Genomic DNA, 26600 nt, shown 5'->3' on the forward strand with positions numbered 1-26600 from the left:
GCCGGAACTTCCGTCTTGCACATCATGCCTGGGCGGGCACTTTACTGGGGTGGACCTATGGGCGGGACGACTCGGAGGACTGTATTAAAGAACGCTTCCGGAGAAGGGGCACTGTGGCGGGGCTTGTTGGGATCATGGCGGAGAATCACTGCGAGCTGCTGCCACCGGCTCCGAGCGGCCTCGGGGCGGGGCTGGGGGGTGGCCTGTGCCGCCGCTGCAGCGCTGGGCTCGGTGCCCTGGCACACCGCCCCAATGGCGTATCCAAGTGGGTCCGGCTCAATGTCGGCGGCACCTACTTCCTCACCACCCGGCAGACGCTGTGCCGAGACCCGAAGTCTTTCCTGTACCGCTTGTGCCAGGCGGACCCCGACCTAGACTCTGACAAGGTGAGGGCCTCGTGGGGTCAGCGGGGGGCAGGCCGCCCTCGTCGCCTTCCGCGGCACACACCTCCCCACACCGAGGGCACTTAGAGGAGCGGGCACTCTGAGCCCAGCGTCCTGGGCCGGAGAGAGGATGGCACTCTCGTGCCCATCTGCCTCAGCCCTCAGATTAACAGTGCTTCTCTCCCTCGCCTCGTCTTTCATGCTCTTCGGTCGAGAAGGACCGGCTTTACGGTGGCTCTAGTTTCTTTCTTCTCCCTAGATTCTTTTGCCCAGGGTGTGTGAACACCACCGCCCCAGCTATTTGCTGGCTTTGGAACCTGAGAACCCTTTGCATTCATCTGGTCTTTTCACATTCCAGACGTTTAAATTAACGTAGGCCATGGGAGTTGACACAGTGGCTGCCTTTTTCCCAGTGACTTGCAGAGTTTGTGCTCCATGCTTTCCTTCTCATCCATAATATGAAGGGGCTCTGAAGCTCTTACAAGGTACCGCCTGAGTAAAAATGGTCCAAGGTGTCATTTTACTTCCAATATATGAATTATGTGTATCATGTTTGGGGCCAGATGTAGAAAAATCTTAGAATTGACTAAGAGAGACAAGGTATAGAATCCTTTTCGATCTGCTTTCCAAATTTGGTTTCTCCACTGTCTTTCTTTGCAATAGGGTAGGAATTTTCCAGGTTAGTTTGTAGTTTATCTTATGTTTAATTAAATACTAATACTGTTATACCTGTGGTAATGGAAAGTATTTCGATTACAAGAGTTGTGTGGAATAGTGCATAACTGATATCTCAGAACTCTGCAGTATTGAAACTTAGAAAAAAAATAGTTTTCTCCGTTTTTCCCATAGGCAGTTTATGAGCCTTATACTAACTTTGTGAGTTTTCTGGTTGAGTCTACATGATGGCACCTGACTTTGTGCCTTACTAGCCTGGAAGCTGCTGCTCAGGAGGCTTTTCCAGAAAGGTTAGGAGTCCATTTCTCTTCAAGAGGCCTGACAGAACATCTCCTCAGTGTGGTCTAAGAATTGAGTTGCTGCAAAATAACCAAGAAATTAGGGTTTGAGATAATAGAGTGTTAGTCCCCTCACAACCCTTCTCCCAGCTGTCCCCATTTCTGAGTTAATCAAATCTTTTTACTTCTAGAGAACTGACCTTCCAGAAAATCACCAAAGTCTCCAGGATAGAAAGAGGCTTTTGTTAACTGGGTTTTCTTTTTATAGTGAGAGTGCATGTTTTATTATTGATTTTCCAAACAGTGAGTGTTTATAACCATTTTTGTCTTTAGTACTCAAGTATTCCTGCCTTGTCTATTAAATCCGATTTTAAATCAGCCTTATCCATTGGCTTTTAGTGTCTGCCTAATTTCAGCACTGGAACAATGGCTTTAGAGCTGTTTCATTTTAGCGTAAAGTCAAATTGATGTCTTCATTTTACTGACTCTTAAGATTGCTTTATAAACTACTCTTTATTGGGCCGGTGACATGGCACCTTCTGCCAAGCCCGACAATTTGAGTTGAGTCTCTGGTATCCACGTGGTGGAAAGTAAACTGACTCTTGAAAGTTGTACTTTGAACTGGGCAGTGGTGGTGCACACCATGATCATCCCAGAACTGGAGAAGCAGAGGCAGGCTGGTCTCTGTGTTTGAGTCCAGTCTAATCTACAGAGTATGTTCTAGGACAGCCAGGGCTATACAGAGAGACACTGTCTCAAGTTAACCAAAAGGAAAAAAAAGGCTGGAAAGATGGTTCAGTGATTAGAAGCTTTGGCTGATCTTTCAGAGGACCTGGGTTTAATTCCCAGCACCCACACGGCAACTCACAACCGTCTGTAACTCCAGTTTTAAGAGATCTGACACACCCAACAGATATATATGCAAGCAAAGCACCAATGCACATAAAAGCAAGTCATTAATTTTTTTTTTAAAGTTCTATTCTGACCTCTAAATAAATACACCATTATGGTGCTTGTGTGCCCACACACACACACACACACACACACACACATAAATAAATAAATAAATAAATAAACAAGTAAATAAGTAAATAAATAAATAAATGTGTGTATGTGTGTTTGTATTTTCTTTACTGCAATGGGAGATTCTCTATCAGAATATGTTTTAGTTGATTTTTTTTTTAATTTATTATTTTAGAGCTACAGAGTTGGCCCAGTGGTTAAGAACACTCATTGCTCTTACAGAGAATCCAGATTGGGTTCCCAGAACACCTCATGTGGCTCACAGCCATCTTAACTCCAGTTCTAGGGAGTCTGACCCCCTCTTTTAACTTCTGGGTACCAGGCATACATGTAGTGCACACACATATGCTCATGCAAACACTCACACACTTAATGTGAAAGGAATCTAAGCTTTATTTGTCTTAAATTACATTCGATTTCTAAAGTTTAAAAGCACAATTCAGAACATAGAAGTAGTATAACAGTACCCAGGCATGACAGAAAACCGCCGTAATTCCAGCATTGTGGGGCAAAGCAGAAGAATTGGGAGCTACATAATTGGTTGAGACTAGCCTAGGCTACAAGGACTCTATCTCCAGAAAAAGAGAGCAGATGCAAACTTGGTACCATGGTTGATAGTGTTTTAGTCATAAGTTTCTAGAAAGAGTAATTCTAATTCACATTAGTCATGTATGTTATTAGAGTATTCAAATAAGAAAATCTATTAAGTGTTCTGTGTTCTCTCTATCCCCTCTACCGGGTTCTGACGAAAGAGTCTCCCAAGAGATTCCACCTTAATTAAATCCTAAGGAGGAGGTTAAAAAGAAGGGGTGTTAACAGATGGAGGCCATTAATTACATGATGGAAGATAAACAGGATGTTGATTCACGTGGAAAGATCTCAAGCTCTGACCTCATAGTTAAGATCAAGGGAAGAATACCTGGCAGATACTCCTAGAGTTGAACTTTAACAGGGACCTGGTGGAAGGTTCCCTTTCTGGTATTTATTTGACTGGTGGGGTTTTTTGTTGTTGTTGTTGTTTTTTTGGAGTTTTGTTTTTGTTTTTTCGAAACAGGGTTTCTCTGTAGTTTTGGAGTCTGCCCTGGAACTAGCCCCTGTAGCCCAGGCTGACCTCAAACTCACAGAGATCCGCCTGCCTCTGCCTCCCGAGTACTGGGATTAAAGGTGTGCGCCACTACCGCCCGGCTTTGACTGGTGTTTATTGAGTGCTTAACTTTGAAGAATGTGATGCCCAAATGGGACTTGAGTTAGGAAATTTAAGGGAAGATGTTCCCAAGAAACCTTCTAGGAACCTTCTGGGTATCACAGGGAGAACACCAAAGACAGACTGTTGTCTGGGGTACCAGGGCTGTGAGTTACTACAGGGAAGTAAGTTTCTAGAAGACAAAATTTTCTAAAGTTGTTGACGGACAGACTGCTAGGGATAGTAGAGAATGCAAACACTCAAGGCTTGCTTGACTGTCCTCAACCTCACAGCCGGTCTTCTGGGCTATACCTGTTCCCCATGTCCTCAAAGCCCAGGGTGGGACTTAACTACCCACCATGCCACGTATCCTAGACCTTTGACCTCTTATTTCGTGGACCAAGTCTGAGCCCACTGCTGCCATGCCATGGAAGTTCTTTCTCTAGACAGCCTGAGTGAATTCTCACTTCCTCTTGGGACATCCTCCTGCGGGACTATGGCTGTGTTGTGCATTTGAGCATCTGCCACTGTGTGTCATTTTCTCTCCAGTGTTGTCTTTGGGGGCGGGGTGGGTGTGATATGTCTAAGCTGCCCATGGAAAGTGCTTTGCAAAGGCTTGATATTTGATCCATTTTGATTATGTTTCAGCATCCCATAGCATGCCAAAACAGTTGTGTGTCGCTCATCTGGCCTCTGACTTAGTGTGACCATGCTTCAGGAAGAAAAGGGAAACGGCACATACTGTGTGGTCGGAAGCTATCCTGAACTAGAGTGTTCTCTCTCTGACTGAGCTGGATCTAGGGAAAACTGCTAGGCACATGAACTTCTGCCCTTGGAACAGGGCCACTGTCCCAGCTTTGAGGTTGGAGATATAGTTATACCACATGGGTCTTTGGAAATAATGTTTGCTACAACCAAGCCTCTATACAGGTCTCTGTATCCGCTTTGGGTGCAATTGGTGCTAGTGAATTTTAGGGTTAGAGAGATAGCCAAGGGATGGGATGCAAGCATCTTTGAATTAGTTGCTTGGCAAGAGAAGTGGGGATTACTTAGGGTATAAATGGCAGATGTTGTTCTGTGTAACTAACTCAGAGAAACTGGCCATGAGCATCCTGTGTGCCGGGCAGAGTTGCATTGGTCTCAGGCTGCGAGTGGGCATGGGAGGCATGGGTGTGCTTTACTCCTACAGTGCTTTACAGATGTGGCTCAGTGCATTCTTGGCCCTGATGCATCTTGGTCTTGGCTCTTGCCCCCTTTACAGTGGATGCTTGTTCTCACAATGTCTGGTCTCCTCTGTCAGTGTGCCTCATTCAGAAGCCCCTTGGTCCTGAGCAGGTCAAGTGAGCTTGTCATTGCATGAGGAGTTGGATCTTTCTGAAGAGAGCTTGTCTTTGGGAATCCTCTGAGGCATGGGGTGGGGGATTGGCTGGCAGGTGCAAAGCCATTGTTTCTGTCCACTACTAGTGTAGTTTGGTTGTCCTTCTCCAGATGACCTGGCCACCCACCATCTCTCCCACATCGCATGTTCTTGGAGCGTGGGGCTTATTTATTCCCCTGTGGGTGGGGTATTGGGTGCTTTGGTTCCGAAAGTTGAGGAGAAGAGAACAATAAGGCCGCAGTACTTACCATCCAGCCTTCTCAGAGTGTGTGCCTTCTGTTCCCAGGAGCAGAGGCTTAGGGGTGGCAGCTGTCTGCTGCTCCTCAGGCATCAGTGCAGGTTCACAGCCGTCCCTCTGCATGCTCTGGGCTACTAGCCAATGGGAGGATCTGTATGGCTGAATGCCAGCAGGCTGACCCCGTTCAGGTGCAAGCTGACTCTCATTAGGTCTTGATTAGGGGCAGCTGTGGGAAGGAGCGAACTGCCTGGTAAGGCACTGCATTTTCTTGTAAGATGCTTGATGAATCCAAGCTTAGGAGAGACAACTATGGAGCTTGGGACAGCACCCAGTACCCATGGAGCTGACTTTGAGGTAACCACAAACATCTTAGGATAGGATGTGCCCCCAGCGGCCTCACTGCCCTTGTTCTGATGGGTTCTTGCCTCCTTGGTACTTGGGCTCTACACTTTTTGTTTTAGTTTCTGCAGATCAGGCCTGGGTGGCCAGCTCCTCAGTGACTGGGCTAAGGTGAGTTTTTTTCCAAGCAGATGAGGGACAGTAAGTGCCACTGGGGGCTGGATAATCTTTAATGAGGGGAGAGACGAGGAAAAGCCGAGGGTCTGCTCTTTAGATGAGCCTAGCGAGACGGCAAAGACGAGTTCTTATGCTCTTGGCCTTCTGGCCACAGTGCCTGGGCTGCCAACATATTAGCTAGAATGGAGATGCTGGTGCGTGGGCTCGAAGTCTATGGAGCCAGGAAAGACTTCCCTTTAGGCCCACCTGGTCCGGATCCTTCTCAGTGCTTACATCTCCTGTCTCTCCTTTCTCCTGTCTAGCTGATGATGGCAGTAGACTGTTAAATACACTCTCGCTGTCTGGAAGGAGGCAGTGTGTACTGGAGGTTGTGTGGGGCTCTTCTGCCTCCAGTGTACCGAGCGGGGAAGCCATCTGAGAAAACCTGGGGATGGATGACCCCTGCTGTGGTAATGCAGATGTTTGTACCAGGTGGTGGGAAGTGTCTTCTCCCTAGAAAAGCTCCTGTCTTCTAAATCAGTAGGACCCCACAGTGACCACAGCTCAAGGAACCTGCCCTGGATGAATTCCAAGCATGCTGACTCCACGAGAAGACTCGGGAGCCTCAGTCTTGGGGTCCAGTTCACAAATCTCACATCTCGCAAGCTTTGCTGGTGTCCTCAGTTTTAGTTTCTAGCTAGGGGCGGAAGTCATGAATGTCTGTGGCAGGGCTACTTTCCTCAAGTCATGACTCAGAGCTCTCCCGGGGTATGGTCAAGGCCACACAAGTGTCACAGTGATGGAGAGCCCTAGCAGACCCTCACCCCGCAGTCTCACCTAGAGGTCTGGCTTCTGTGTTTCCCTGTGTTTTAGTGGCCGGGTGAACTCCTGGCAGCATGGGTGCCCCAAGAAAAATGAAATGAGTGTTCTCCTCTCCTAAACTCCGGTGTACTGGTGGGGAGGGGTTGGGTGTGCGGGGAGGGGCTGGCGTACAGTAACAGGCCTGGGAAGCAGGAGTCTGGCCTCACTCTACAAATCTGTGAGTCTCTTACAAGCCTCCTGGGTCTCTGGTCGCTGGTATCCTCACTGCAGTTGGTGAATATCTAAGATCTCTTCTGGATCAAAAATGTGACAAATATTTGTAAAGCAAATCAAGAAAGTAGAAATAAAGGTTTGTGTGTGGATGTGTCACCCGAAATGGGAAATTTCAGAGTAAAATCTAAGCATTTGTAATTAGGTTGATTGTGTGTGTGTTGGCGCGCATAAAATTCAGTGCATTTGTCTTTTAGTTTGTAGTAGGCTTCCAGATTCAGTGCATAACACTCTGCATTCTAATCCTCTTCCTGGCGGTGCCTTTTCCCTTTCACAGGGATAGGTGCAGGTGCGTCTGAACCTTGAGAGTGACACTCTGCAGCTGCATCTTCAGCTTAGGGTCTTGCCTGAGGCGTAGTGATTTTGACACTTGTCTGCATGCTATTTTCAGAATCATGAGGCTGTGTTAGGGTCATGCCCTAGAGGACAGCCACAGCATGGGACTGTGTTACCATTGGATGACTAACAGCCTGCCTCTTACTAGGTCTTTCCCCACCAGAGACAGCTGCTTGAGACAAGTTTGTTTCTGGAGGTGGTTTTCCACTCCTTTGAAAATAGATTTGTGGAGTTAGGCCTTCTGGGAGCATATTTGACTTGGGCCTGGCCTGGCCTTTGCCCGTTTGCTCCTGGGAAAGATGTCCATGGGCAGCTCCCTTGGCAAGGCCAGGGCACCCACCCCAGAGACCTGACTCAGGGTTCCTTCTGCTGCAGGCTTGGGGCTCAGCCTCCACATTATGCCCACTCAGTGCCAGCTTGGGCATTAGCAACCTGTCTCGCATATGTGGACTGGTGGTGTGTTTGCGTGGGGGAAGTTGTCTTTCATGTAATGTTCAGAGCTAAGTCCAGTGATCCCTTTTTTATGCCTTTGGAGAGAAATGTACATAGTTCCAGTCAGTGCTGCCGCAAAGTAGGTCAGACACAGATTCCCCGAGAAGTGGGGAAGGGTTTGGCGAGACAAATGATTGTCAAGAGAGCAGTCGTAATTCTGGTGCTTTTATGGAAAAACAAAACCTACCCACCATACCAACACAGCAGAAGCTTTCCCCTAAATCCTGGTGGGACTAAAGAGAAGAAGAGACAACGAAGTCCCCAGTGCCATGTTGTGACGGCTCCCTGGCTGCTCTCTGAATGCTGGGTTCAGGAGAGCCTACCTTCCACATCTCGAATGCTCTTGGCATAGGTGACACTGTAGGCCCAGCTTCATTTGGCCCCACTTGCTGTAGTCAACATCTTAATAGTCCTCTTGGGGACTAATATGGAGGTGCATGCTTTTAATCCCAGCACTCAGGAGGCAGAGACAGGTGGATCCCAGTGAATTAAAGGCCAGCTAAACCTTTTTAATAAAAAGATATTGTCTCAAAAATTAATAAATAAAAACTCAACTGATTTTATGAGTGAACTGAGGCTTGCATTTGGATTGTTTGTTTTGTTTTCAAAGCCAGAGCTTCTCTGTGTAACAGCCCTGGGTATCCTGGAACTATGTAGACCAGGCTGGCCTCAGACTAACAGGGATCCGCAGCCTCTGCCTCCCGAGTGCTGGGATTAAAGGCGTGCGCCACCACACCTGGCTTGTGTTTGGATTTGTGTTTCCTGGGTTTCTCTATTTCTGTGTTAGAATGGAGGCCCTCATTACCAGCACTGGGACGTGCAGTGCTGGAGGCTCATTCTTGTCAGCCGTCCATCACACTCCCGCAAACACGCGTACAGCCTGGAATGTCCACAGCGGAACCTCCGCAGAGTTACCGTGTGTGTCATGGAGGAACTACGGGATACTGGGCTTGGCCTGGGCCCTTACTGTGGGGTTGAGATCTCACACAGACAGCTGCTGGAGGATTTGGTGTGAGTGGTGCTCATATCCACTCCGCCTTTCTCCTTCCTCTGGCCTCCATATCTGCTCAGGCAGCTGACCTGCTTTAAGGAAGTAGCCAGCAGAAGAAGCTTGTCAGCTGGCTGAGACGACGCTTCTGGGAAGTGATCCTCTAGTTCCCCTTGATTCCTGGGAGTGTCTAAGCGTGAGCCTAGACTCTGGAGTTTTAGAGAGATTATGAATATTTTAAAGAGACTGGGCTTTTTTTTTTTTTTTTTCCTTCCCTGAGACAAGATTTCTCTGTGTAACAGCCCTGGCTGTCCTGGAACTTTGCTTTGTAGACCAGGCTGGCCTCAAACTCACAAGAGATCTTCCTGCCTCTGCCTCCTGAGTGCTGGAGACTAGACTTTTTTATACGAATTACTTATTTAGCCGGGCGGTGGTGGTGCACGCCTTTAATCCCAGCACTCGCGAGGCAGAGGCAGGCGGATCTCTGTGAGTTCGAGGCCACCCTGGTCTACAAGAGCTAGTTCCAGGACAGACACCAAAGCTACAGAGAAACCCTGTCTCGAAAAACCAAAAAATAAAAAAATAAAAGATTTATTTATTTATTATTTATAGTGTTCTGTCCACATGCATGCCTGCAGGCCAGAAGAGGGCATCAGACCTCATTACAGATGGCTGTGGGTCACCATGTGGTTGCTGGGAATTGAACTCAGGACCTCTGGAAGAGCAGCCAGTGCTCTTACCGCCAAACCATCTCTCCCAGTCCAGAGACTGGACTTTTAAAGTTTCGATTTTTAAAGATTGGGGCTTTCAAAGTTTGGGATATGTTTTATATTGTGATATTGATATTACTAACATCTTGGGAACAACAAGAAAGGAAAGGTTATGGTTTAACTGTGTTTTTCTGTCAGATTGATAACTGGTCAATTGTGCTGATTTATTGTATCAGCTTGCCATAGTCTAGAATCATTTGGGAAGAAAGAACTATTGAGAAGTTCGCCCCATCAGATTGGCCTGTGGGCCAGCCTGTGGTTCATTTTCTTAATCAATGAATGATGTGGGAGAGCCCAGCTCACTGTGTGGTCCAGGGTGCTATAAGAAGAAGGTGAAAAGCCATGCGGAGCAAGCCAGTAAGCAGCACTCCTCCATAGCTTCTGTATCAGCTCCTGCCTCAGGTTCCTGTCCAGACTGGGTTTCTTCTCTGACATCCTTCAGTGATGGACTGTGATGTGGAACTGTACGCTGAAATAAACCCCTCTGGACATAGCCCAGTGAGGGTCACTGCCCTGCCTGGTCCTGTAGCTTTGCTTTTAGGCCTGTGCCATTGCTTTTCCTTGATAGCTCCCTGTTTTCATTTCCAAGGTGTTCTGCCCTGCCGTACTCAGTACAGACTACCCTCCCTGGGTGGCCAGGGCCTTCACACATAAGGCTACGTATGTTCACATAAGGCTGCGTGCGTATGCTCACATAAGGCTACATACATATGTGTTCAGGTTCTGTTACTCATCTTGTCCTCCAGCCTGGCTCAGCAAACTATTTGAACTACTTTGGTCTTGTTTTTCTGGAAGTCTCCACATCTAATGTGCTTCTTTACTGGATGCAGAGGAAGGTTCCTGACAAAGTACATATCTTGCCCTTCCTTTGTGACTGGGTTTTAGGAAAACAGGACATTGGGTTCCATGCACAGACAACTGCCTAGAAGAGCCTGAAGCTGTAAGAAGGTTCCTTGGTCCCGGCGCGGTTGCACACGTTTAACCCAGGCACTCAGGAGGCACGGGCAGGTGGATCTCCAAGTCTGAGGCCAGCCTGGTCTCCAGAACAAGTTCTAGGATAGCCAGGGCTATAACAGAGAAGCCCTGTCTCAAAACAAAATCTTGAAAGGTTCCTTGGGCTGCTGTTTCCATGTTGCCGCGTCTGGAGCTTGTAGCTAAGTCTTTAGTTTGTGGTGGTGAGCCCTCAGCTCTAAGATGGGGAGACACTAGGCAGAGTATACCCCTTCGTTAGACATTCACATTGTGGCCAGGGTCTCACTTAAAGTACTCTGAGGAGGTGTTGTCAATCGGACTCATCATTTGCCTGGAAGGGGCCACTGTTCAGGTATTCTTTTTTTCAAGACAGGGTTTCTCTGTTTAACAGCCCTGGCTGTCCTGAAACTTGCTTTCTAGACTTACTTTGTAGAGCTCACTACCTCAAACTCACAGAGATCCACCTGCCTCTGCCTCCCAAGTGCTTGGGATTAAAGGCGTGCACCACTCTTGCCTGGCCAGGTGTGTTCTTTTCCATGCCAGAGGGGCTTTGGGCTAGAGTGTAGTTCTAGAGGGGAGTTCTTTCAGAGCAGTTGCTGCTGGAAAGCCACCTCCGACAGGACATGCTCAGTGAGGATCAGCATGTGGGCTGGCCAGGCTCTGCAAGTGAACCCGGCTGGGCAGAGGCTTAGCACCCTTGATGGTTTTCAGGCCAGGTGCCGATTCCAGCTCATGCAATGTTAATAGCGCCTCTGGTCTGCCACAGTGGCCTGTGCCCTCATCCTTCAGGACTTGGGAGGCCTAGGTCACTTTCGTGTAGTCTTGTGCCGCTTGTCATTCTGGAAGTCTCCCGGAGGCTGCTGAATGAGGGCACTCAGTAAACAGCTTCCTCCCACTTCTCCTTTTCTTCCTTTCCCTCTTTACTCCCTTCCCCCTAAGTACTCTGGATGGAGGACTTTAGGCTTTTTGTTGCCAGGGGAAACTGGGCTCTGAAGCCATGGCCATCGTGACAGAGAGAGGCCCCCAAGAGTATCCTGGATGGGGCGAGCCCATCCGCCGTCGTTGACCTTTTTCTCTTGGTCTGCCAGTGGTCTGTCAAGGTGCATTGAGCCATGAATATTCCTGAGTGTGGTGATGTGGAAATGTCACCCTCCAGGGGCACCTCCACACGAGCAGAGGGGAGACCTGCTTGTGGCTCCCTGTAATGTGGGGATAATTGCCACTGCTCCCCATGATTTCTCAGCTTTGCTTGGGGTCCAGAAGACTGAGACTGGAAGGCAGGGCCCCAGGTGACAGAGAGGAGAGCCCTGGGGCATGTTGTCCTTGGATGAAGTGATGAGGCTGAAGTCAGGAGGGCTATGGAGTTAGCCATTCACGTTGAATAGAATAGGGGCCCCTGGAAGGGAAATGCGCTTAGGGTGAGCCCCTGGCTTCCACCATTCCTGCCTCCCAGACCTTGGTGCCATGATGTAACCACAGCTCAGGTGTCCTCCTTTGATCTCAGAAGAGCAAGTTTTTGACATCCAGTGCCTATGGATGTTGGGAAGAACCCTTGAAACCACCAGATTTTTTTTTTCCCCAGATACAGAAATGGGCATCTATGAAGATAGCCTCTGCAGGCTCATTGCTTTGTGAGGTCTCTGTGAGCTCTGCTACTCGTGGGCAGATAGATACACCCATGGGGGTCAGGGAACCCAGCACACTGTCCTAGGCCCCATGACATGGGCCTCGCCTGGCCAGCTGCTGTCACTGGGTGGCAAGGGCAGCCTGCTTCAGTGGTCTGCGCCTTCAGGAGCCTCATGGTGTTGTGTCATGGAGCCAGCTTCTTTCCCTCGTGCTTGGCATGGCCTTGATGAATGGAAAGGTGGGTGGTGGCCTCGCCTCGGCAGAGCTCTCGGGCTGCTGTCCCTGAGTAGCTGCAGAAGCAGGTGTCAGGCTGCAGGAAGGCTCACCCTTCACCAGCCTGTGTGGTCCACACCAGAAGGTCTGCATCCCTGTCAGACTGGGCAACCCCCAAATTATACGCAGTCAGTCTGTGGCAGGTCTGGAGTAGGGTGTGACAGAAACTCACTGACCCACACCCTGGGTGGGGGCACGTCCTTGTAACCTGTGTGTGTCGCTACACCTCCACTGACCCCAGCCAGACCTGTGGCTCTCATACGGGACATGGTGTCCAGCAGGCCTGCATGGTGTGGGATATCATGTGGAACTGAGTGTGCCCCGTCCTGGAGGAGGATGTCCTCAGAATAGCTGTGGTGAGCATGTGAGGATGGCAGTCCTAGAGCTGCTGCCCTGTCAGTCAGCAGGCAGGTGTACAGGTTGTCCTTCAGATGGGTCAGATTCCACAAACCGCTGACCACAGAGGAAGGGTTCCCTTAGTGATGGTAGTCTCTGGGAAAGCCCAAGGGCTGTGGTTTAGAAGGAAATGAGGGTACCCTGTGTGGTACTACAACATTACCACTGACCCAGGTTTCCCTTGTTGCTGTAAGAGGCTCCTGACAGGAGGCTTCAGGGCGCGGCTGTGGAGGGTGTTTTCTCCTGTGTACTGCTGCTTGACTCCTGGGTCTTAGCTTTCTGCTCCAGGATGCCCCGAACAAGGAGAACGGGCTGCCAAGGCCTGAGTCTCCAGGGTCTTAGAAGTTGAGCCATGGAGCAAGGTGTGGTGCACATTTATTAGTACTAGGGGGTCTGAGGCAGGAGAATTATGAACTTGAGGCCAGCCTAGGTTACATGGCAGGATCAAACGCCATCCTGGCCTACCCAGCTGACCTGTCCTGTGAGGGGAGTGGGGGTTGACTTGTGGGTATCACACCTTCTTAGCTATTTTCTCAGTCTTCTGGAGCTAGAGCAATACCTAGTTGGCTCAGATCAGTAGACACAGAAGGGTAGTTTTGATGACAGCTGGGACCTGTTTTAGGTCAGATGGGAGCAGACTGAACCAGAGACTGCTCTGAAGTTCTCTGAGACACGTGCGTGAGCGTTGTGGGGCCTACACTAGCTGTGTTGTTGAATATGATCTGCCCTTAATCTGACAGCAGAACCGCTGGTTTCTACACAAGAACTAACAGCATTGTGTTCTTTGTAGGATGAAACAGGTGCCTATTTAATTGACAGAGATCCCACTTACTTCGGACCTGTACTGAACTACTTGAGACACGGAAAACTGGTTATTAACAAAGACCTAGCAGAGGAAGGTAAGGCGTCTGTTTTCAGCAGACACAAGAACTGTGCACTGGGATCTGGCAGAAGTGCTGGTTGGTTCCTTGAAGTTACAGGTGCTCCAGGCCGAGGGACTGCATGGCTGAAGGACCTGAGCTGTGCACCAAGTGGCCAAAGGCCATGTTGCAGACTGTTTGAGGTGTCTTGGTGACGCACTGCGGATGGCTCTTCCCAGGTCTCACATCTGCTGTGCTTTCTGCAGTGTGAGCCTGTGTCTCGTGAATGCTCTAACAAGTTCTGGGAAGTGAGGTGTGGAGCCCCTCTGTGCTCTCCTTCCAGATCAACTCGAGGATCATTTGCATATTCTCCTCACTGGCCGCCATTCTTTATCTTGCCTGGTCTTAGAGTATAGGATACTAGCACCAGGCTATCTTGTCTTGCCTCAGAAAAGGTAGGGCCATTTTAAGAAGGCCTTGACCAGTCATTCTCAACCTTCATAAAGCTGCGGCCCTTTAATACAGTTGCTCATGTTATGGTGACTCCCAACCATAGAATTATTTTTACTGTTATTTAATAACTGTGATTTTGCTGCTGTCTGATCTGCAGTCGCCACCATAGGTTGAGAGCTGCTGCCCTCACATCAACGGTCTGGGTTGGATTGTGGGGTTCTTTTGGACGCTCCTATCATGTATCTTCTTTCTTTCTTTCTTTCTTTCTTTCTTTCTTTCTTTCTTTCTTTCTTTCTTTCTTTCTTTCTTTCTTTTTTTTGGTTTTTCGAGACAGAGTTTCTTTGTGGCTTTGGAGCCTGTCCTGGAACTAGCTCTGTAAACCAGGCTGGTCTCGAACTCACAAGATCCCGCCTGCCTCTGCCTCCCAAGTGCTGGGATTAAAGGCGTGCGCCACCATCGCCCAGCATGTATCTTCTTTCTTTGGGGTCTCTTTAAGTCCCTGGTTACTGTGTTACCGTGTGGATGGTTACATGGAGATCTAGTTCTGCTCTGGAGTTGTGAGAGCCATGCTTGTTGCCCCGCAGCCTTTCATACCTCATTCCTTGCACTCTATCCTGCCCAGATCTCCCGTGTTGCCTCCATGTATTATCCTGAACTGTCCTGGTCTATCTTTGACTTCCCTTTAGGATTGGGAAAGCTAAAGAAATGAAGGAGGACACTGGGCAGTGGGGGTGTACACCTTTAATCCCAGGCAGAAGCGGGCAAATCTCTGTGAGTTCAAGGCCAGCCTGGTCTACAGAGCGAGTTCCAGGACAGGTTCCAAAGCTACACAAAGAAACCCTTACTTGGAACTCCCCCTCAACAAAAAGAAAGAGAGAGAGAGAGAGAGAGAGAGAGAGAGAGAGAGAGAGAGAGGAGGAAACTGGAAGCAGGGCTCTTGCATTCTAGTTTTAAGTTTCTGGAAGTTTGAGTCCTGAGTGTGGGACATTGGATAGCAGGCTGTGGGGACACCTTGGAGCAGGGGTGACTCAGCCAGTTCCAGTCCTGGTTTGAGCAGGGGAAGATGTGGTCGATGTGACTGGGACACTTGCAGGAGTCTGTGGCTTCCATGCCGTTCTGTCATCTTCAGGAGGAATCAGCACAGCCAGGCAGCCTCCCGGCTGCAGAGAAAAATGCCAGTTATCTCCCAGTGTCTGTGGCCTAAGAGCAGATGTCACCTCTACGCGGCATCTGTGGTGGCAGTGCCACGAGTCTGTCTAGTGACCTGACCTTCGTGTTCGGTCCCCTGCCTCTGCCAAGCGCCGAGCACTAAGGAGGACTGTGGGATGCTGTGACAAGCTGGCCTCATGGATTTCAGGCCAGGGATGGGACGAGTGCTGGGATGAGATTCTTATTTGCTTCGCTCTGATCTAGTAGAAAAATCACGGTTGTTTACCTCTATTTCAGGCGTGTTGGAGGAAGCAGAGTTTTACAATATCACCTCACTAATAAAACTTGTAAAGGACAAAATCAGAGAACGAGACAGCAAAACATCACAGGTGAGACGGGGTGCTGGTCCACCCGCAACTTCCAGGCCTGAGTGGTGCGAGTAGGTTTGGCTTCCCTGTGTGTGGCCTTGGACCATTACTGTCCTCTCCTCATCCTGTGCCCCAGACCTTGCTCTCTTCTTTCTCATCTGCCACGAAGGGTCCACACGCCTTTGCTTGGTCCCTTGCCAGGGCGCCCTCTGCAGCCGTGGAGATAGACGGCTATGTAGACTGTGCAGTGAGCGCATGGAGGAGACTCCAGGGGCCTTGTGGGGCAGTGGGATGCTGGAGGGCAGACGCCCTCTGATGGTCGACTATCACCACCTGGTCTGCGCCTACAAAGCTTGTGGCCAGCATGAGAGAAGAGAACGTTGATGAGCTGGGAGGTGGTGGCACAGATACTAAGTTTGTGCAGTCACGGGGAGGAGTTGGGCTCCCTGGGCCCTCAGCTGCCTGTCCAGTGTGTGTGTTGTGGGTGCTGTGTGAGGAAGGCCTCAGTGGGTGTCAGCATTGCTCTATCAACAAGCTAGGTCTGCACTTGAGAGTGGTTACGCCCCCATCCGGTTCCTGAAGTCACCTGACTTCAGGTCTACTTAGCACCCTCTCACTGCCTCACCCTGTGATCAGCCTTCCTGATGGGCTGCCCCTGGGCGCTTTCCTACGGCACACCTTCACACGGTGGCCCTCTGGCTCACTGATGGCTGGGAGTGAAACAAAGGCCTGTCCAAACCTTCTGCCCTTCACTGGGCCAACTCAGTGGCAGGGAGGGATCTGAGGAGGGGCTTCTCATCATGGCATGAGAAAGGTCCTGGAGGTCCCCATCCCCCTCAGTTTGCCTCTTCTTATCCCAGTCCCATTCAAGACCACATGACCGATCAGTGCTACTTCAGTGTCTGTCTACATTCTAGAGGCAGGGCCTCGCCGCACAGAAGCAGAGCAGCCCATTGCCGTTGGGTGTGATAGCCAGTGTGTGGCTGTCACCCATGCGCCACTAGCATGAAACATAACCTGAGCAACAGCAACTTGGAACCCTTATGTCCTGTACATATTGGGGACTCTGGGTGGGGGGCAGATTTGTCTCTTGGTTGTTCCCCATCCCACACCCAAGAACAAAGTCTACCTGGAACTTCCCAGGGAGTCTCTGTTGGGCAGGAAAGGTTAAGTGAAAGATTGTATAGGTTTTCTCGCCAGGCATGGTGGTGCACACACCTTTAATCTCAACTCTTGGGAAGCAGAGGCAGGTAGATCTCTGAGTTCAAGGCCAGCCTGGTTTACAGAGTTACACAGAGAAACCCTGACTCAAAAAACAAAGAGAAAAACGGTTTTCTGTATGTTCGTATCTAGCCATGGGTGCTCTGAGATCTCAGGAAAATTTTGAAGGGGTGCGGGAAAACCTCAGCAGCAGCAGTGTGTGGACATGTTCAAGGTTGCCTTGGATACTGACTGACAGACCTGTGGCAGTACGGAGTTAGGGTTGCTGGGGTGCATGGTGGGGCCTGACCTCTGGGCGTTTGTCTTTGTAGATGCCAGTGAAACATGTGTACCGTGTGCTGCAGTGCCAGGAGGAGGAGCTCACACAGATGGTGTCCACCATGTCAGACGGCTGGAAGTTTGAGCAGGTGATGAATAGGAGCGCATGGACATCCTCAGATCACAGGGACCATCCCCTAACCCTCATCCTCCCAGACTCTGTGCGCTTTTCTAACACCAGCTCTTCCCTCAAGGCTGGGCTGTGCCATGTCCAGCACTTCCTCCGTGTGGAGCTCAACTCCTGCGTGCTCCCTGCCCACACGCAAACATCAGGGGCTGGCTGGTGTCTGCCCTCCTAGGGGTCTGGCGGGTCTTACAAGCTGCATGTGTGTGTGCGTTGTGCCCAGCCCCTGTTAGAATCACATCAGAGGGTTGGGCAGGAACAGATGTCACCGTGGCAGAGCCTGCCCCTCGTGTCCCTGGCATGTGACCCAAGAAAGACTGTACATGGAAAGTGGCTGTCACCATTTCTGGATCTGTGAACTGGGTCGCCTCATTTCTCTGTTCTCTTGTGACTTCTGGCTAGAGGAGACTCTTCTCCCAGAACTTGAAGACTTTGTCCTCAGCTGCCCTGTAGCACAGGCACCCCTCTTCCCTCCATCCTGACCTCTGTGCTATCAGGTTCTCTCTGGTAAAACCCAGAGAGCTAGTAAGGTACACTCTGCCTCCCCGAGGCAGGACTAGTACTAGATTGGCAAGCCTTCAGAGAACCAGGGTGAGGACCAGTCCCTCTGAGGTGGCGATTACCTTGTGAGGAGAGAGTCTCAGGGAGACATGCGTTTGTGCTCCCTCAGTGGGACCTCCCTACAACTACCTGATTCAGGCCAGCACCTCTGCCGTGGGTCCTACCTGGTGAGGTCTGTCCCCCATTGCTGAGGGGAGTAGTAGCTTTCCCATGTAGCCGATTTCTCTCCTGACCTCGTTTCTGATGTGTAGACACATGGGCAGGGACCACGGCGGCTAGGGGCCATTGAGCTCCTACTGCCTACTCACTGTGTGCCATTGACATCCTCACTGTGGCTACAGTGGTTTCCCTTGAGTTATTTTTGTGTTTAAAAGAACAGAAGTATGGGGCTGGAGAGATGGCTCAGAGGTTAACAGCACTGACTCTCTTCCAAAGGTCCTGAGTTCAATTCCCAGGTACCACTTGTTGGCTCACAACCATCTGTAATGAGATCTGGTGCCCTCTTCTGGCCTGCAGGCATAAGCACAGGCAGGATACTGTATAATCTTAAAAAAAGAACAAACATGCTTGATGTCTGTGTTCAGCTTTGTCTCAGACTCATGGCTGTAGTGATGAGCATGGTCTTGGCCCAAGTGGCCTATGAGGCACGTTAGATCAGGCAAGAGTCTGCAGAAGTACAAGACATCACCTTCTCTGCCTGTCAGTCAAGCTAGGCTCTTACTTAGCGCTCCGGGCTTTTAGGGCTTTTAGTGCTGTTGGCCTCTGTTGGGCTTCCCTGAACTCCCTAGTACAGCCCTGGGGTTCTCTGCCCTGGGTGGGCCCTGGAGTTAGTCTGTTAGGCCCTGCTCACCCCAGCAGTAGGTCCTCAATGGTGCTTGCACGTGAACTCTGGTCCTGCTCTCACCCTCTCGCCTTAACCTTTGTACCACTACCCTCCTCCCTCTGCAGGGTGCGCAGTCATCATCCCCTAGGGTTCAGAGTCTGCAGAGAGCGTGTTCCAGCATGTTGTGCAATTACGTGGAGGTGCAGGTGTAGGTTCCTGCAGTGTACTGGGAGTTTGTTTCCTGATAGTTGTATGGAAAAACCTGGCCAAGGCTAGCTCTCCTGCCCCTGAGCTTCCAGTTTGTGCCCTGGCCTTCCTCCTGGGGGTAGGTACACCTGGGCCACTGCGCACCGTCACGGGCTGTGTCTCCTTTCAGCTGGTCAGCATTGGCTCCTCCTACAACTATGGAAATGAAGACCAGGCCGAGTTCCTCTGTGTGGTCTCCAAGGAGCTGCACAACACCCCGTACGGCACAACCAGTGAGCCGAGCGAGAAAGCCAAGGTGAGTGCAGCAGGACGCTCCTGCCCCGGCAGACTGCGGCTGGCTTTTTCTTCTGTTCCCTCATGATGTTGCTGTTTCTCTAGACTCTTAGTTGTTGGGTTTCTTGGGCTAGAGATCTTCACACGAAACAGCCTCGTGTCGGAACAGAGGCCCTTTCAGCACACGTGTCCACAGCCCCCAGACAGGGTTGTTCCTAGAAGTCTCTGGGCTTCAGGCCTGTGGCTGTTGACTCAGGACGTCTTGGGACACAGGTAGAGGGCAGCTCCCCTGAGCTCAGGTTTCTAGCCCCGCGGCTGCCTCAGCTGCACACACTTGGCTTAGTGTGTCTTTCAGTCCTAGCTCACGGGGCGCTGGGTTCTTCTGTCTCTCGTGGAAAGCAGGATTAGCCAAGGTGAGAGTGCAGCCTGCCTCGTTTACTTTGAGATTGCGCTCAAGTGACTGACTTTGGCGACCTTTCCTCTGAATGCCTTAAGGCTGGGACTCAGGCTCACAGATGCTCGCGTCCCTGCAGTGTACACTGTTGGCCTGGGCTGGGTGATTCCTGGGCCTTGGAGCTATTTTGTGGTAGCTTGCCAGCCTTGCTGCCAGCTCAGGAGGAGCCAGAGCCTTGCTTAGACTGAGACCAAGGTCATATGACCGCGGTAAGGCCCAGGGGAATGTTTAGCTGGGGATAGGGGTTTTGGGGGAGTGGATGGGTGGGTGGTGCTTATGAGTTTGGGTGAGAAGAAGCCAAACATGGTGGGCTTTAGCTAGGGACTTGATGGCAACCTGACCCTTAGTCAGTGGCCCCTAGGTGGCTTCTGCCTCCCTGGAGCTTCCCATTTAGCTTTTCCTGGTCTTTAGGGTGAGGACTTAAGAACCTGTGGGTGGGGTTGCTCAGAGGATGTCCAGGAAGCCGTGCTAGCTGTCTCTCAGCAGTGTTCCCACATTGCCTTACATTGTGATGTCACAGTGTCTTTGCCATGGGCGGATATATTACACCTTTAGAACCTCCTGGTTCCTGTCCTTAGCCTCTGTGTGATCAAGAGAGGTGAGGCGGGGGCAGACCCTCTGCCATTGCTGCCCCAAGCACACGATGCCTTGAGTTGTGCAAGACTCAGGCTCCACAGGAGGCTGAAGGAAGCCAGAGTCCCAACACTTGACCTGGGGCAAACTTCTCCTTGGGTCTTAGATCTAACTGGCGTCCCCTACTTTAAGCACCTCTAACCCAATTGCAGAAGGACTTTTCTGTCTTTGAGCAATGACAGGACTCTTTCAGTTATTTTTAGAAGCCCCAATCCCCACCCCCACTCCTGCTAAACTTCTGGTTTTTATAATGAAGCTCACCAGAGTTCTTTCTCCAGCAGAGCTCATCTTCCTCTATGGCTTTTCAGCTGCCAAAAGGACTTACTCTGTATCGTGAGGAGGCTTTAGGCATAGGCCCAAGTCCTTTTGCTATTGAAAATATGTCCCTATTTCTTTCTTAAAAAATACCTGGCTCACCGGGCAATGGTGGCGCACGCCTTTAATCCCAGCACTCGGGAGGCAGAGGCAGTGGATCTCTGTGAGTTCGAGGCCAGCCTGGTCTACAGAGCTAGTTCCAGGACAGGCTCCAAAGCCACAGAGAAACCCTGTCTCGAAAAACCAAAAGAAAAAAAAAAAAAAACAAATCTGGCTCTAGGCTGGGTGGTGGTGCACACCTTTAATCCCAGCACTTGGGAGGCAGAGGGAGAGTTCTGAGTTTGAGACCAGCCTGATCTATAGAGAGAATTTCAGAGCTACACAGAGAAACCCTGTCTGTAAAAATAAACAAAACCAAAAACCACCTTGCTCTGAAGTAAAGCAGCCAGTGCAGTTTCTGAATGCACATAGCAGCAGGAGGTACCATGGTCCCCAAAACTATGGGGACCTCTGGGAGCCAGAGCTAGAGAACAGGAGTGTAGAAACAGCGCGTACACTGGGCCACCCTTCTGAGAGTAGTGGGTCCACAGTGTCCCCTGAGCATCTGGTGACCGCCTGGTACTGCCACAGTCTTCCTGTTTCACGTGGGAACGGTCGGAGTAAAGGCTCTTAGGGTCATGAGACTGTAGTCTGCGTGAGGAGCTGAGCTGTGAGTGAGCGGGCAAGCCCTGGGTGATCGCCTTGCTTCTAGTGCCAGCCACAAGTGCAAAGCCTTCCTTAGCCCTCTGATCTGCGATCTAGCCCTGGCTCAGAATGCAGTCGGAGTGGTTGGGCGCATAAGAAGTATACCAGAAGAGAGTTCTGGGGCCAAGAGCAAGAGAGCCCTCTGTAACTGGGTGACAGAACATCTGTCACCTGTGAGGGAAGCCATCGGATCTGTGGGTCTGGTGTGACTCTTACAATGCCCTCCTACAGACATGAGTTATTGAAGGGCTGGTAAACCTCTGTCCACTGGCCAGTCAGCCTCAGCCCCGCCTCTGTCAGGCAGTGGGCTGTTGATGGGGCCAGGCCCGTGGTCCCCATAAGTCACTTCTCAGGAGTCAGGGATAGGTCTGTGGCCTCCCCTGGGGCTGTGAGGGGGGTGTCCACTGCAGGTGAGGGACTGCACAGTTCAGCCAGACCTAGGGATGCCCAGCCTTTCCTCCTGGGTGGTACTGGTTAGCCCTCCTGCAGGCCTGCATTGCTCAAGCTGGGCTGACAGCTGTCTTCCTTACTTCCTGCTGTTCACACCAGAGCGACGAAGAGGAGACGGGGCACCGAGGCAGTGAGTGACTCAGATTAAGTGTAAATGTCATGGTGAGCTCTGAAGCCCTTTAGGTAGACCCAACACCATAGTCTCCTTGCCCCATGACCCTAGTGACTTTTGCCTTGACCCCTCCTTTGTGCTTCTGTATGTTCTGTAGTGGACAGAAACTTGGATAGTCGAGCCTGTGTGTCTGCAGTAGTGCTCCCTGTAGGAGGGACAGGAGACTGTTGCTTGAATGCTGGGTACTGCTCTGTTATAGTGTCCCTCCATGGGTGCCGTGTGCAGAATTGAGGCTTTGTGTCATGTGAGACTGTGGGTGTGGCCACAAGAGTGTTTCTGGGGTTAAGCAGTGAGTGCCCACTCAGTCCCACCTACAGCCTAGGGTTGCCTTCATGTCACCTGGGGCTGAGCAGTGAGTGAAATATGAAATAAATGGGATTTCATATTTCATATTTAACAAATATGAAAGCCATGGGGTTTGTTCTCATCTCAGGTCCTCAAGGTCGCGCTTTACCCTAAGGTTGGAGCCTGGGGCAGGAGGGTTCCGAGTACCAGAGCAGCCTAAGCTGCACAGGGACCCCTTCCTCAGAACAAAACAAGGGCCAGTGGAATGGCTCAGTGGGTAAAGTCACTGCCTTGCAAGCCTGGTGACCCAACTGTGACTCCCCAGGACCCGTGCAAGGATGGAACTAATTCCTGGAAGTTGCCTGACTGCCACATGCGTGTGCATACATATACACCAATAGCAACAACAAAGTGCTTAAACTTCCTTTTCAAAAGGCAGAAGGGCCGGGTGCGTTGACACACACTTTTAATCCTAGCACTTGGAGGCAGAGGCAAGTAGATCTGTGTGAGTTTCAGGCCATCCAGGGCTGCACAGTGAGACCCTGTCTATAAATAAACACATTTAAAAGGTGAAAGGAAACATGAAATTTAACAGATAGGGTGTGTCTCTGCTGCCCAGATAAATTTCTGTTCCCCTATTCACTTCCCAGTGCTGGAAATGGGTGTATGGTCTGTTTCAGCACCTCATTTTGTAATAGTCCTCTGAAGGAGTTCACAGCCACCAGGTAGAGACTTAGTTGTGACCTGCCTCGGTGTGAGCTGTGACAGGCGGGACTGACAAGCTCAAGGGAGCCATCCCTGCCTTTGGGTTCCCGGAGAAGGTCACGGGGAGGTGCTCGGGCTTCAGAGGCTTTGAAAGTCCCCTGGAGGGAGGGGAGGTGACTTCTGTGGTCTCAGACTTCTTGAGAGTCTTGAGGGAACATGCTTTGATGGCTCTAGCTCTGGGAGCCTGGGTCTGTGGGAACAAAACAGTGGCTCCCACAAGGCAGACCTGGAGCAGGCACCAGCTCCCAGAGATCCCAGATGAAGCCACATGCCCTGACCTCCCTGTGAAAGGCAGGCGCATGCATAAGGTAGTTTCACTCTCCAAGACAGACAGGGCTGCCTAGCCTCGGCCATAGGATGATGGTCTTGCTGTTACAGGTCCTGATGGAGCTCAGCCCCTTCAGGATTCACACTGTTCTGGGCAGACAGTCCCGCAACCACTTCTGCCAACTACACCCTTACCTACGCTGGCTCTGCTTGGCTCAGAGCTGGTGGTGCTGAGACCTTGGCTCCCCAGTAAGAGGGTGGTGCCAAGAGTCACCTCCAGATATCCCGGAGAATTCAGAAATTGCCCGCCATGTAGAGCTTGCCATTGTCAGACTAGGGAATAGCACTATCTCATAGACCTGTGAAGCTCTCTATGAAGTGCCAGGGTAGCCATTTTGGCTTCCCACAGCTGTTAGAGAGGCTGGCCTAGGGGCAGGCATGGTGTCTTGGGTGCTGGGGATATGCAGGAGCAACCTGAGAATGCGTTGCTGAGAAGGTCTTCTCTTGAGCCCTTCCTCATAGCCTCCCAGAGCTTGCTCGTCCTGCTGCACCAGACCAATAGGGTTGCTCACAGTAGCAGATGCCAAATGGCTACTGTGAGGTTTCCTCAGCTCTGTAGCTTTCTGCCTGGAGTCATGTCCTATCCTAGCCCTAAAGGCTACTAGAGGCTCATATGCCCAGCCCCAGCAAGTTTTCAAGGACTCCAGGGACTTCCATCCCACCCGGATATGCAGCTGACCGCAGCGTACTAGCTAAGGAGCCTGGGAGTGGGAGCCAAGGGTGAGGGGCAGCAGGTGCTGCAGGGATGCAGCCCCAGTGTGGAGGGCACCACAGCGTGACCCGGCCTGGAAGGTTTCCTGAGGTCAGGCAGAGGACTGGGACCAGTGAAGGGGGGTGCAGTCCTCACTGATGGATGGGGTGGGGGCTGACCTACTGGGCACAAGGGACTCTGGAGTATGTCACCCCCCCACTATTGCAGTCTCCCTGTTATTTAGCTGAGGGCTCCTTTGAGCTCTGCTCTCTGACCAGGGCACTTGGTCACCCTCACTCTGCCTTTTATATCTTTCAGATTTTGCAAGAACGGGGCTCAAGGATGTGAGGATACTGACAGCTGAAGAAGTGATTTTCTTTCCCCAAGACAAAGTGAACCACCATGTGCAGAAAGCATGGCTGTGAGAAGAAACCTGCTTTTGATCATTTCTCTAGAGATCTGGGTGTGGATCCTTTTTTGCCTCAGATGTGGGTGGCGAGAGACAGCCCAGCTGTCAAGCCAGTCGTCCCCACAGGGAGGCAGCTAGGGCTGGGTTGGCAGTCTCCGTGGCCTCACTCTGTTCTTTCCGAGTGCTCCGTGGGACTGAGGCAGGATGCTACTGACCAGCCCACGCATTCCTGAAGATGATTTGAAGGACAAGGTCCTTGGTGCTACACACAGTCTGCAACAGGCAGCCTGGGCCTTGCCAGGAGGGAGGGGTAGCCGCCACAACCCCTGTCCAGTGCACTGTGGCTTAGGGCGTGGGCGCTGCTTGAGCACCAGGCCCTCTTCCTTGGGTCAGGGAGGCGGCTGTGCCTCCGGGCATGATTGGTTGATTTCTCTTGACCTCGGAGGCTCCTGACAAAGGCAGCCTCCTCATCATCACTACTTCTGGACACCTCCCCTGGACTACACCCTTTCAGAGCCAGGCTCTTGTAGTGGCCGTCAGCTTGGCCCAGGATCATCAAGGCTTCTCAATTTGTATTTTCCAGGCAAGAGGACTTTGTATCCCTTTTTTAAAGTGTGGATAGACCACCCGGTGTTTATACTCTTTAGAAATGCCTAAAAGTGTTGCTACATTTCGGATTGATCTGTTAAATCATTTAAGGGAGGTAGATGTTTTGCCTCATGTGCCCCACCTGTGGGCTCATGGGGAGCTGGCGCCTACCAGTGCCTTTGCCGTGCCTGGGATGGAGGCTGGGGCGGGAGGCCTGTCCACCTGGCTTTGGAGCTGACACTCCAGGTCATGTTGAACATTCAGGATGTTTACAGCGCAAACATGTCTCCTTCTCACTGGCTCTCATTTCCTCGTATAACTATGCAGTTCTTCTCTTGTATTTCTGGAGTGTTTGAGACTGCACAACCTGCATGGGCTCTGTCCACCTGACATGACATTGGAGCTGCCAAGGTTCCTGCAGAGGCTGCGCCTGCTGGCTTTGAGACAGACCTTTCTTAGCTGGTTAGGAGATGTAGCAGGCCATAAACTTGGCCCAAGCAAGCAAGCTCTGTGCTTCTTGACCCCGGCTTCCCATGGGAGCTGTGCAAACTGACCACCATGGCTGCCCGTGTGCTGGTCAGAGCCTCTAACACTGTTTCAGATGCTTCCAGAAACTTCTTGCCTAGGCCCTCTTCCTTCTCCTCTGCCAGTAACTGATTAATCGAGTTCTCCAGCATCTAGGACTGACCTCGTCCTTTCCTAAGGTCTGTTGTATGTTGTTAAATGTTTGGCTTAAATGATTCATAAAAACCTTTCTGTTGGGTTGATTGGGCTCAGCAGCCCTGGGGGCAGTGGTTCTGCTGTTGGCCATGGGGACTACTCTGGGGAGCGCTGGACACTTAGCATTGTTTGATTTATGACCTTGACAATAGATAGGCTTGTGGGGGTTTTTGTTTTTTAATTTAATGATATTAAAACTTAATTCACTAAAATTCTAAGGGGATATTTATACTTTTATACTTTTTTAGGTATCCGTATTTTATCAGCCTACCGTTTAATGCCTAAGTTTCCCCTGAAAATAGTAAATAAAATTGTGTATTTATGAATGCGTTCAGCAACTGTTAATGTGTTAAAGTGTGCAGAAGTGCTTTCCCTCCAGCAGCGCGTCCTGGGGATCAGAAAGCCGTGCTCTTCTTCCTAGAAAGCAGCCTCTTTCCGGTTCTCTGAGGGCTTGCTTCCCACGGTCAACAGGGATGTCTCTGGTGGCCACACCCTTGTGTATCCTGTGTCCTAATCATTCAAGCAACACAGCCAGGTTGGTGGCCCACTGACCCAAGGGTTCAGACAGGGACTGTCCTGTTGCCCTAGTTGAGATATGGTACATCGCTCAAGTAGCCTGGGTGTTAACACCGGCGCTCTGAGAGGTCTCTTGATGCTGACCTGCCTCACAGCCTCGAACAAGGCATGTCTGAGCAGAAGACTAGAAAGGCAGAGCATCTAGTCTCAGCCCCAGACAGCCTGCCAGCTGTGAGGGTGTCACAAGGGGCCTGGAGGGGCCTGGAACATGGCTTGGGCAGTTTTTATTGCGGGAAAACAGCAGTTGGGACAGGAGAGGCAGACTATGAGACATTGTGAAGTGGGTCCACAGCTACTGGACTCTCCAGAGCCTATGCCTGGGCTTGTGCCAAAGTGCCACTTGGGGCAAGACCACACCTCTGGTTGGCTGGTGCCCATGGGCCCAGGTGGCAGCTGTCTGAATGCATGGGTGGGAACAGAATCACCCAGCACCTTTGGGCAGACCCCTGCTTCCTAAGGTAGATCACAGTCATGCTGGGGTTAGTCTCCATGCCTGTGAGACTCAGGCCAGCACTT

The 26600-nt window shown here is 50.9% G+C and overlaps 1 protein-coding gene across 1 annotated transcript; it reads left to right on the top strand.

Moving 5' to 3' along the window:
• Positions 1-85: 85 nt before the first annotated feature.
• Kctd5 (potassium channel tetramerization domain containing 5) lies at positions 86-25838 on the top strand. The gene is made up of 6 exons (XM_050163507.1): positions 86-386; positions 13389-13497; positions 15358-15449; positions 16961-17056; positions 18852-18977; positions 24110-25838. Exons 1-6 carry the CDS (start codon positions 135-137, stop codon positions 24137-24139), a joined length of 705 nt encoding a protein of 234 aa, XP_050019464.1. The 5' UTR covers positions 86-134; the 3' UTR covers positions 24140-25838.
• Positions 25839-26600: the final 762 nt, after the last annotated feature.

The sequence above is a fragment of the Alexandromys fortis genome, unplaced genomic scaffold, assembly GCF_014885135.2.
Source record: "Alexandromys fortis isolate MF-2015 unplaced genomic scaffold, M_Fortis_MF-2015_v1.1 scaffold_29, whole genome shotgun sequence".
NCBI classification, from domain to species: Eukaryota; Metazoa; Chordata; class Mammalia; order Rodentia; family Cricetidae; genus Alexandromys; species Alexandromys fortis.